The sequence below is a fragment of the Pelophylax lessonae genome, assembly GCF_965119305.1.
Source record: "Pelophylax lessonae genome assembly, chromosome: 2".
In the NCBI taxonomy this organism is placed as follows: Eukaryota; Metazoa; Chordata; class Amphibia; order Anura; family Ranidae; genus Pelophylax; species Pelophylax lessonae.
The window spans coordinates 6,269,650-6,283,385 of NC_138769.1; the positions used below are offsets into that span (position 1 = coordinate 6,269,650).

The 13,736-nt window shown below is 52.7% G+C and overlaps 1 protein-coding gene across 1 annotated transcript in view; it reads right to left on the minus strand.

Moving 5' to 3' along the window:
• The window catches only part of LOC309546892 (uncharacterized protein), an 85,869-nt gene extending 74,483 nt beyond the window's left edge, over positions 1–11,386 (minus strand). The window contains exon 1 of the mRNA XM_082246586.1: positions 11,305–11,386. Within this exon, the coding sequence (XP_082102712.1) occupies positions 11,305–11,356 (52 nt within the window). The 5' untranslated portion in view covers positions 11,357–11,386. The remainder of the gene's footprint in view (positions 1–11,304) is intronic.
• Between the last annotated feature and the right edge of the window lie 2,350 nt (positions 11,387–13,736).

The window sequence follows — 13,736 nt, forward strand, 5'->3', positions numbered from 1 at the left end:
AATCAATGGTGGAGAAGGATCTGGGGGAGTCAATGTTGGAGAAGGATCCGTGGGAGCCAATGGTGGAGAAGCATCTGGGGGAGTCAATGGTGGAGAAGGATCTGGGGGAATCAATGGTGGAGAAGGATCTGGGGGAATCAATGGTGGAAAATGATCTGGGGGAGTCAATGGTGGAGAAGGATCTGGGAAAATCAATGGTGGAAAAGGATCTCGGGGAGTCAATGGTGGAGAAGGATCTGGGAGAATCAATGGTGGGGAAGGATCTGGGGGAGTCAATGGTGGAGAAGGATCTGGGGGAGTCAATGGTTGAGAAGGATCTGGGGGAATCAATGGCGGAGAAGGATCTGGGGGGAATCAATGGTGGAGAAGGATCTGGGGGAGTCAATGGTGGAGAAGGATCTGGGGGAGCCAATGGTGGAGAAGGATCTGGGGGAGTCAATGGTGGAGAAGGATCTGGGGGAGGAAATGGTGGAGAAGGATCTGGGGGAGTCAATGGTGGAGAAGGATCTGGGGGAGTCAATCGTGGAGAAAGATCTGTGGGAATCAATGTTGGAGGAGGATCTGGGGGCATCAATGGTGGAAATGGATCTGGGGGAGTCAATGGTGGAGAAGGATCTGGGGGAGTCAATGGTGGAGAAGGATCTGGGGGAGTCAATGGTGGAGAAGGATCTGGGGAGCCAATAGTGGAGAAGGATCTGGGGGAGTGAATGGTGGAGAAGGATCTGTGGGAGTCAATGGTGGAGGAGGATCTGGGGGAATCAATGGTGGAAATGCATCTGGGGGAGTCAATGGTGGAGAATGATCTGGGGGAGTCAGTGGTGGAGAAGGATCTGGGGGAGTCAATGTTGGAGAAGGATCCGTGGGAGCCAATGGTGGAGAAGCATCTGGGGGAGTCAATGGTGGAGAAGGATCTGGGGGAATCAATGGTGGAGAAGGATCTGGGGGAATCAATGGTGGAAAATGATCTGGGGGAGTCAATGGTGGAGAAGGATCTGGGGAATCAATGGTGGGGAAGGATCTGGGGGAATCAATGGTTGAAAAGGACTTGGGTGAGTCCATGGGGGAGAGGGATCTGGAGGAATCAATGGTGGAGAAGGATCTGGGGGAGTCAATGTTGGAGAAGGATCCGTGGGAGCCAATGGTGGAGAAGCATCTGGGGGAGTCAATGGTGGAGAAGGATCTGGGGGAATCAATGGTGGAGAAGGATCTGGGGGAATCAATGGTGGAAAATGATCTGGGGGAGTCAATGGTGGAGAAGGATCTGAGAAAATCAATGGTGGAAAAGGATCTCGGGGAGTCAATGGTGGAGAAGGATCTGGGGGAATCAATGGTGGGGAAGGATCTGGGGGAGTCAATGGTGGAGAAGGATCTGGGGGAGTCAATTGTTGAGAAGGATCTGGGGGAATCAATGGCGGAGAAGGATCTGGGGGGAATCAATGGTGGAGAAGGATCTGGGGGAGTCAATGGTGGAGAAGGATCTGGGGGAGACAATGGTGGAGAAGGATCTGGGGGAGCCAATGGTGGAGAAGGATCTGGGGGAGTCAATGGTGGAGAAGGATCTGGGGGAATCAATGGTGGAAAATGATCTGGGGGAGTCAATAGTGGAGAAGGATCTGGGAAAATCAATGGTGGAAAAGGATCTCGGGGAGTCAATGGTGGAGAAGGATCTGGGGGAGTCAATGGTGGAGAAGGATCTGGGGGAGTCAATGGTTGAGAAGGATCTGGGGGAATCAATGGCGGAGAAGGATCTGGGGGGAATCAATGGCGGAGAAGGATCTGGGGGAGTCAATGGAGGAGAAGGATCTGGGGGAGCCAATGGTGGAGAAGGATCTGGGGGAGCCAATGGTGGAGAAGGATCTGTGGGAATCAATGGTGGAGGAGGATCTGGGGGAGCCAATGGTGGAGAAGGATCTGGGGGAGTCAATGGTGGAGAAGGATCTGGGGGAGTAAATGGTGGAGAAGGATCTGGGGGAGTCAATGGTGGAGAAGGATCTGGGGGAGTCAATGGTGGAGAAGGATCTGGGGGAGTCAATGGTGGAGAAGGATCTGGAGGAGTCAATGGTGGAGAAGGATCTGGGGGAGTCAATGGTGGAGAAGGATCTGGGGGAGCCAATGGTGGAGAAGGATCTGGGGGAGTCAATGGTGAAGAAGGATTTGGAGGAGTCAATGGTGAAGAAGGATTTGGAGGAGTCAGTGGTGGAGAAGGATCTGAGTGTTCTGGTAGATCATAAGCTTAATAATAGCATGCAATGCCAAGCTGCGGTTTCCAAATCAAGCAAAGTCCTTTCTCGTATTAACAGAGGCATGGACTCTAGAGAGATAGACATCATCTGTACAAATCATTGGTAAGACCTCATCTGGAATATACAGTTCAGTTTTGGGCACCAGTTCTCAAAAAGGATATCAGGGAACTGGAGAAAGTGCAGAGAAGGGCAACCAAACTGATAAGAGGCATTGAGGAGCTCAGCTATGAGGAGAGATTAGAGGAACTGAATTTATTCTCTCTTGAGAAGAGGAGATTAAGGGGGGATATGATCACTATGTATAAATACATAAGGGGTATATGATAACTGTGTATAAATACAAAAGGGGGGGATATGATCTCCATGTATAAATACATAAGGGGTCCATATAGTGAACTTGGTGTTGAGTTATTCACTTTAAGAATAAGGAAAGGTTTCTTCACAGTAAGAGCTGTGAAAATGTGGAATAGACTCCCTCAAGAGGTGGTTCTGGCCAGCTCAGTAGATTGCTATAAAAAAGTCCTGGATTCTTTCCTGGGTATACATAATATAACTGGGTACTAATATTTATAGGTAAAGTTGATCCACCCCCACCACACTACCCAACCCCCACCCATACCCACACTATCCAAACCCCACCCACTGTACTAATCACCATCCACACCCATACCCACACTACCCAACCCCCACCCACTGTACTAATCACCATCCACACCCATACCCACACTACCCAACCCCCACCCACTGTACTAATCACCATCCACACCCATACCCACACTACCCAACCCCCACCCATACTCACACTAGCCAACCCCCACCCACTGTACTAATCACCATCCACACCCATACCCATACTGTACCCATCACCACACCACCCAACCCCCACCCACCGTAATCATCACCATCCACACTCATACCCGTTCTGTACTCATCACCACACCACCCAACCCTCACCCACCCTACTAATCAGCACCCTCATACCAACACACTACCCAACCCCCACTCACCAAACTCATCACCATCCACACCCATACCCATTCTGTATCCATCGCCCTCATATCACCACATTACCCATCCCCCACCCACCATACTCATCACCATCCACACCCTTACCCATACTGTACCCATTACCACACTACCCAACCCCCACCCACCATACTCATCCCCATTGACACCCTTACCCACACTGTACTCATCACCACACCACCCATCCCCCACCCACCATACTCATCACTATTCTCACTCATACCCGTTCTGTACTCATCACCACACCACCCAACCCTCACCCACCGTACTCATCACCATCCACACCAATATCCTATACTGTACTCATCACCACCCAACCCCCACCCACCGTACTCCTCACCATCCACACCCATACCAATACTATACCCATCACCACACCACCCAACCCCCACCCACCATACTCATCACCATCCACATTCATACACGCACCTTACCTATCACCTCCCACTTCCATACCCACCATACCAGCACTGTATTCATCATCCCCACCCACCGTCATCATCCTCATCTATACTCATCACCCCCCACCCACCGTACTTTTCACCATCCACACCCATACATGCACCTTACCTATCACTTCCATACCCACCCATACCCACACTATACCTATCATCCCTCACCTACCCTACTCATTCACATCCATACCCACACTGTGCCCATCACCCACCATACTCATCTCTTCCATGCTCACACCATGCCCATCACCCCCACCCACCATACTCATCTTCTTCCATACCCAAACTGTGCCCATCAACCCCCACCCACCATACTCATCTCTTTCATACTCACACTGTGCCCATCACCCCCCACGCACCATACTCATCCCCTTCCATACCCACACTGTGCCCATCAACCCCCACCCACCATACTCATCTCTTTCATACTCACACCGTGCCCATCACCCACCATACTCATCCCCTTCCATACCCACACTGTACCCATCACCCCCCACCCACCCTACTCATCCCCTTCCATACCCACAATGTGCCCATCACCCCCCCACCCACCATACTCATACACTTCCATACCCATACTGTGCCCATCACCCCCCCCCCACCCACCCTTCTCATCCTCTTCCATACCCACACTGTGCCCACCACCCCCCACCCACCCTACTCATCCACTTCCATACCTACACTATACCTATCATCCCTCACCTACCCTACTCATTCACATCACACTGTGCCCATTACCCCCCACCCACCATACTCATCTCTTCCATACTCACACCGTGCCCATCACCCCCCACCCACTCTACTCATCCCCTTCCATACCCACACTGAGCCCATCAAACCCTCAACCAACCTTCTCATCCCCTTCCATACCCAAACTGTGCCAATTACCCCCCCCCCCCACCCACCATACTCATCTCTTCCATACTCACACTTTGCCCATCACCCCCACCCATCATACTCATCCCCTTCCATACCCACACTGTGCCCATCACTCCCCACCCACTGTAATCCTGTACTCATCCACATCCATACCCACACTGTGCCAATCACCTTCCACCCACCAATGTCATCACCATCCATACCCACATTATATCCATCACTCTCCAGCCTTTGTACTCATCCCATTCCATACCCACACTGTGCCCATCACCCCCCACCCACCGTACTCACTCCCTTCCATACCCACACTGTGCCCATCACCCACCCTACTCATCCACATCCATACCCACACTGTGCACATCACCTCCCACCCACCGTACTCATCACCTTACATACCTACACTGTGCCCTTCACCCCCCACCCACCCTACTCATTCACATCCATACCCACACTGTGCACATCACCCCCCACCCACTGTACTCATCCACATCCATACTCACACTGTGCCCATCACCTCCCACCTACCGCACTTATCTTCATCTATACCCACACTGTGCCCATCACCCCCCCCACCTACCGCACTTATCTTCATCTATACCCACACTGTGCCCATCACCCCCCCACCTACCGCACTTATCTTCATCTATACCCACACTGTGCCCATCACCCCCCACCCACTGTACTCATCCACATCCATACTCACACTGTGCTCATCACCCCCCACCTACCGCACTTATCTTCATCTATACCCACACTGTGCCCATCACCCCCCACCCACTGTACTCATCCACATCCATACCCACACTGTGCCCATTACCCCCCACCCACTGTACTCATCCACATCCAAACTCACACTGTGCCCATCACCTCCCAGCCACTGTACTCATCCCCTTCTATACCCACACTGTGCCCATCACACCCCATCCACTATACTGATTCCCTTCCATACCCACAATGTGCCCATCACCCCCCACCTACCGCACTTATCTTCATCTATACCCACACTGTGCCATTCACCCCCACCCACTCTACTCATCCCCTTCCATACCCACACTGTGCCCATCACACCCCATCCACTATACTAATCCCCTGCCACACCCACACTGTGCCCATCACCCCCCAGCTACTGCACTTATCTTCATCTATAACCACACTGTGCCCATCAACCCCACCCACTGTACTCATCCACATACATACCCACACTGTGCCCATCACCCCACACCCACTATACTCATCCACATCCATACCCACACTGTGCCCATCACACCCCATCCACTATACTAATCCCCTTCCATACCCACACTGTGCTCATCACCCCCCACCTACCGCACTTATCTTCATCTATACCCACACTGTGCCCATCACCCCCACCCACTCTACTCATCCCCTTCCATACCCACACTGTGCCCATCACACCCCATCCACTATACTAATCCCCTGCCACACCCACACTGTGCCCATCACCCCCCAGCTACTGCACTTATCTTCATCTATAACCACACTGTGCCCATCACCCCCACCCACTGTACTCATCCACATACATACCCACACTGTGCCCATCACCCCTCACGCACTGTACTCATCCACATCCATACCCACACTGTGCCCCTCACACCCCATCCACTATACTAATTCCTTTCCATACCCACACTGTGCCCATCACCCCCCACCTACCGCACTTATCTTCATCTATAACCACACTGTGCCCATCACACCCCACCCACTGTACTCATCCACATCCATACCCACACTGTGCCCATCACCCCTCACCCACTGTACTCATCCACATCCATACCCACACTGTGCCCATCACACCCATCCACTATACTAATTCCCTTCCATACCCACACTGTGCCATCACCCTCCACCTACCGCACTTATCTTCATCTATACCCACACTGTGCCCATCACCCCCACCCACTCTACTCATCCCCTTCCATACCCACACTGTGCCCATCACACCCCATCCACTATACTAATCCCCTGCCACACCCACACTGTGCCCATCACCCCCCAGCTACTGCACTTATCTTCATCTATAACCACACTGTGCCCATCACCCCCCACCCACTGTACTCATCCACATACATACCCACACTGTGCCCATCACCCCCCACCCACTGTACTCATCCACATCCATACCCACACTGTGCCCATCACCCCTCACCCACTGTACTCATCCACATCCATACCCACACTGTGCCCATCACACCCATCCACTATACTAATTCCCTTCCATACCCACACTGTGCCATCACCCTCCACCTACCGCACTTATCTTCATCTATACCCACACTGTGCCCATCACCCCCACCCACTCTACTCATCCCCTTCCATACCCACACTGTGCCCATCACACCCCATCCACTATACTAATCCCCTGCCACACCCACACTGTGCCCATCACCCTCCACCTACCACACTTATCTTCATCTATACCCACATTGTGCCCATCACCCCCCACCCACTCTACTCATCCACATCCATACTCACCCTGTGCACATCACCTCCCACCCACTGTTCTCATCCCCTTCTATACCCACGCTGTGCCCATCACACCCCATCCACTATACTAATCCCCTTCCATACCGACACTGTGCCCATAACCCCCACCCACTCTACTCATCCCCTTCCATACCCACACTGTGCCCATCACACCCCATCCACTATACTAATCCCCTGCCACACCCACACTGTGCCCATCACCCCCCAGCTACTGCACTTATCTTCATCTATAACCACACTGTGCCCATCACCCCCCACCCACTGTACTCATCCACATACATACCCACATTGTGCCCATCACCCCCCACCCACTGTACTCATCCACATCCATACCCACACTGTGCCCATCACCCCTCACCCACTGTACTCATCCACATCCATACCCACACTGTGCCCATCACACCCATCCACTATACTAATTCCCTTCCATACCCACACTGTGCCATCACCCTCCACCTACCGCACTTATCTTCATCTATACCCACACTGTGCCCATCACCCTCACCCACTCTTCTCATCCCCTTCCATACCCACACTGTGCCCATCACACCCCATCCACTATACTAATCCCCTGCCACACCCACACTGTGCCCATCACCCCCCAGCTACTGCACTTATCTTCATCTATAACCACACTGTGCCCATCACCCCCCACCCACTGTACTCATCCACATCCATACCCACACTGTGCCCATCACCCCTCACCCACTGTACTCATCCACATCCATACCCACACTGTGCCCATCACACCCCATCCACTATACTAATTCCCTTCCATACCCACACTGTGCCCATCACCCCCCACCTACCGCACTTATCTTCATCTATACCCACACTGTGCCCATCACCCCCACCCACTCTACTCATCCACATCCATACTTACCCTGTGCCCATCACCTCCCACCCACTGTTCTCATCCCCTTCTATACCTACACTATACCTATCATCCCTCACCTACCCTACTCATTCACATCACACTGTGCCCATTACCCCCCACCCACCATACTCATCTCTTCCATACTCACACCGTGCCCATCACCCCCCACCCACTCTACTCATCCCCTTCCATATCCACACTGAGCCCATCAAACCCTCAACCAACCTTCTCATCCCCTTCCATACCCAAACTGTGCCAATTACCCCCCCCCCCCACCCACCATACTCATCTCTTCCATACTCACACTGTGCCCATCACCCCCCACCCATCATACTCATCCCCTTCCATACCCACACTGTGCCCATCACTCCCCACCCACTGTAATCCTGTACTCATCCACATCCATACCCACACTGTGCCAATCACCTTCCACCCACCAATGTCATCACCATCCATACCCACATTATATCCATCACTCTCCAGCCTTTGTACTCATCCCATTCCATACCCACACTGTGCCCATCACCCCCCACCCACCGTAATCACTCCCTTCCATACCCACACTGTGCCCATCACCCACCCTACTCATCCACATCCATACCCACACTGTGCACATCACCTCCCACCCACCGTACTCATCACCTTACATACCTACACTGTGCCCTTCACCCCCCACCCACCCTACTCATTCACATCCATACCCACACTGTGCACATCACCCCCCACCCACTGTACTCATCCACATCCATACTCACACTGTGCCCATCACCTCCCACCTACCGCACTTATCTTCATCTATACCCACACTGTGCCCATCACCCCCCCCCCCCACCTACCGCACTTATCTTCATCTATACCCACACTGTGCCCATCACCCCCCCCACCTACCGCACTTATCTTCATCTATACCCACACTGTGCCCATCACCCCCCACCCACTGTACTCATCCACATCCATACTCACACTGTGCTCATCACCCCCCACCTACCGCACTTATCTTCATCTATACCCACACTGTGCCCATCACCCCCCACCCACTGTACTCATCCACATCCATACCCACACTGTGCCCATTACCCCCCACCCACTGTACTCATCCACATCCAAACTCACACTGTGCCCATCACCTCCCAGCCACTGTACTCATCCCCTTCTATACCCACACTGTGCCCATCACACCCCATCCACTATACTGATTCCCTTCCATACCCACAATGTGCCCATCACCCCCACCTACCGCACTTATCTTCATCTATACCCACACTGTGCCCATCACCCCCACCCACTCTACTCATCCCCTTCCATACCCACACTGTGCCCATCACACCCCATCCACTATACTAATCCCCTGCCACACCCACACTGTGCCCATCACCCCCCAGCTACTGCACTTATCTTCATCTATAACCACACTGTGCCCATCAACCCCACCCACTGTACTCATCCACATACATACCCACACTGTGCCCATCACCCCACACCCACTATACTCATCCACATCCATACCCACACTGTGCCCATCACACCCCATCCACTATACTAATTCCCTTCCATACCCACACTGTGCCCATCACCCCCCACCTACCGCACTTATCTTCATCTATAACCACACTGTGCCCATCACCCCCCACCCACTGTACTCATCCACATCCATACCCACACTGTGCCCATCACCCCTCACCCACTGTACTCATCCACATCCATACCCACACTGTGCCCATCATACCCATCCACTATACTAATTCCCTTCCATACCCACACTGTGCCATCACCCTCCACCTACCGCACTTATCTTCATCTATACCCACACTGTGCCCATCACCCCCACCCACTCTACTCATCCCCTTCCATACCCACACTGTGCCCATCACACCCCATCCACTATACTAATCCCCTGCCACACCCACACTGTGCCCATCACCCCCCAGCTACTGCACTTATCTTCATCTATAACCACACTGTGCCCATCACACCCCACCCACTGTACTCATCCACATACATACCCACACTGTGCCCATCACCCCCCACCCACTGTACTCATCCACATCCATACCCACACTGTGCCCATCACCCCTCACCCACTGTACTCATCCACATCCATACCCACACTGTGCCCATCACACCCATCCACTATACTAATTCCCTTCCATACCCACACTGTGCCATCACCCTCCACCTACCGCACTTATCTTCATCTATACCCACACTGTGCCCATCACCCCCACCCACTCTACTCATCCCCTTCCATACCCACACTGTGCCCATCACACCCCATCCACTATACTAATCCCCTGCCACACCCACACTGTGCCCATCACCCTCCACCTACCACACTTATCTTCATCTATACCCACATTGTGCCCATCACCCCCCACCCACTCTACTCATCCACATCCATACTCACCCTGTGCACATCACCTCCCACCCACTGTTCTCATCCCCTTCTATACCCACGCTGTGCCCATCACACCCCATCCACTATACTAATCCCCTTCCATACCCACACTGTGCCCATAACCCCCCACCCACTGTACTCATCCACATCCATACCGACACTATGCCCATCACCCACCGTTCTCATCCACATCCAAACCCACTCTATACCTATCGCCCCCTCACCCACCCTACTCATCTTCATCCATACCCACACTGTGCACATCACCCCCCACCCACCGTACTCATCCCCTTACATACCCATACTGTGTCCATCAGCCACCACCCACCCTACTCATTCACATTCATACCCACACTGTGCCCAACACCCCCACCCACTGTACCCATCCCCTTCCATACCCACATTATACCTATCATCCCTCACCCACCCTACTCATCCCCATCCATGCGCACACTGTGCCTATCACCCCCCCCCCCTACACCCCCCCCCCGTACTCATTCCCTTCCATACCCACACTGTGCCCATCACCCACCATACTCCTCCCCATTCATACCCTGACTGTGCCCATCACCCCCCACCCACCCTACTCATCTTCTTCCAGACCCACACTGTGCCCATCACTCCCCACTCACCGTACTCAACCCCTTCCATACCCACACTATGCCTATCATCCCTCACCCACCCTACTCATCCACATATATACCCACACTGTGCCCACCCCACCCACTGTACTCATCCACATCTATACCCACACTGTACCCATCACCCCCCACCCACCGTACTCATCCCCTTCCATACCCACACTGTGCCCATCACCCTCCCCCACCCACCCTACTCATCCACATCTATACCCACGCTGTACCCATCACCCCCCACCCACCGTACTTATCCCCATCCATATGCACACTTTGCCGGCTCTCTTACCCCAGACTAGCTGAAGGCTGAGGATTAGGCTGAGGATTCTGAGGAGGGACATGTCTTCGAGTGTCCTCCTGGTCCTGTATGACAGCAGTCTGTCACCACATCCTGCACCTCTCTCTATACAGGGATAAAAATATCTCATGTAAATCTGCCTGGTGACGTGCTTAAAGTAAGGGAAGCAATTACTGAAAATGACATCTAGAAGCGTCACCTGTGGTCTGTATGGTGAAAGGACCAATCCATGTGTCCGTGACAGGAGGCCACACAGCATCATGTGCCCACAGGACCAATCACTAAAGCAGAACTCTGACCTGGATAAAAGATAATGATAAAGAATTAGAAGTTTCTGCACTGATGGAAAGTTATCAGTTTTAGGCAGCTGTATGCAGGAGTGCCCCCCTCATATGTATGTGTAGCACTACTCCCTGGGGAGCTGCATGAAGCGGGTTCCCCTGGGTTACCCATAGCAACAACTGATGAATTCTTAGTACTTTAAATACTTAAGCCCCGGGAGATTTTACCCCCTTCCTGATCAGGCCCTACTTTGCGATTCGGGTCCGCCGGGCACACGTGCGGGGGTGTCCGTGGACGAGCGGGGGCGGGAGCGCACCTCCGGCGGCGCGTGCTCGCCCCCTATTGGCTCGTAGGCGAGTGACGTACCCATACATCACGTTGCCTGCACGGGGCTGACCGCCGCAGTATATGTACTTGCAGCGGTCGGCAAGCAGTTAAGGGTTTTGCTCAGTCGGGAAACAGTCCAGAGGATTTGTTTTTTTTTGTTGTTTCTATTTTAGAACTTGGGATGGGAGAAGGGATGAGTGGGATACTCCAACTTTATGAACTATGCACAACTGGAGGACTTCTAGCTAAGTTGAGTGCGGCAAGGCCGCTGCTTCACCTTGCCACTGAAGTGAAGTATTTGAAAGGCGAACTATGTAGTAGAATACTCTTCAGGGCCCCACTTGGCACCCCCTTTACTCTTACTCTTCAGGGTTCTACTTGTCACCCCCTTTACTCTTACTCTTCATGGTTCTACTTGGTACCCCCTTTACTCTTACTCTTCATGGTTCTACTTGGCACCCCCTTTACTCTTACTCTTCAGGGTTCTACTTGGCACCCCCTTTACTCTTACTCTTCAGGGTTCTACTTGGTACCCCCTTTACTCTTACTCTTCAGGGCCCAACTTGGCACCCCCTTTACCCTTACTCTTCAGGGTTCTACTTGGCGCCCCCTTTACTCTTACTCTTCAGGGTTCTACTTGGCACCCCCTTTACTCTTCAGGGTTCTACTTAGCACCCCCTTTACTCTTACTCTTCAGGGTTCTACTTGGCACCCCCTTTACTGTTACTCTTCAGGGCCCCACTTGGCACCCCCCTTTACTCTTACTCTTCAGGGTTCTATTTGGCACCCCCTTTACTCTTACTCTTCAGGGTTCTACTTGGCACCCCCTTTACTCTTACTCTTCAGGGTTCTACTTGGCACCCCCTTTACTGTTACTCTTCAGGGCCCCACTTGGCACCCCCTTTACTCTTACTCTTCAGGGTTCTACTTGGCACACCCTTTACTCTTACTCTTCAGGGTTCTACTTGGCACCCCCTTTACTCTCACTCTTCAGGGTTCTACTTGGCACCCCCTTTACTCTTACTCTTCAGGGTTCTACTTGGCACCCCCTTTAGTCTTACTCTTCAGGGCCCCACTTGGCACCCCCTTTACTCTTACTCTTCAGGGTTCTACTTGGCACCCCCTTTACTCTCACTCTTCAGGGTTCTACTTGGCACCCCCTTTACTCTTACTCTTCAGGGTTCTACTTGGCACCCCCTTTAGTCTTACTCTTCAGGGTTCTACTTGGCACCCCCTTTACTCTTACTCTTCAGGGTTCTACTTGGCACCCCCTTTACTCTTACTCTTGATTGTTCTACTTGGCACCCCCTTTACTCTTACTCTTCAGGGTTCTACTTGGCACCCCCTTTACTCTTACTCTTCAGGGTTCTACTTGGCACCCCCTTTACTCTTACTCTTCAGGGTTCTACTTGGCACCCCCTTTAGTCTTACTCTTCAGGGCCCCACTTGGCACCCCCTTTACTCTTACTCTTCAGGGTTCTACTTGGCACCCCCTTTACTCTTACTCTTCAGGGTTCTACTTGGTACCCCCTTTACTCTTACTCTTCAGGGTTCTACTTGGTACCCCCTTTACTCTTACTCTTCAGGGTTCTACTTGGCACCCCTTTACTCTAATTCTTCAGGGTTCTACTTGGCACCCCCTTTACTCTTACTCTTCGGGGCCCCACTTGGCACCCCCTTTACTCTTACTCTTCAGGGTTCTACTTGGCACCCCCTTTACTCTTACTCTTCAGGGTTCTACTTGGCACCCCCTTTACTCTTGCTAACTGTGTGAGCTGACCTTCTGTCCTCTGACCTCACTAGAGTGGTCCCAT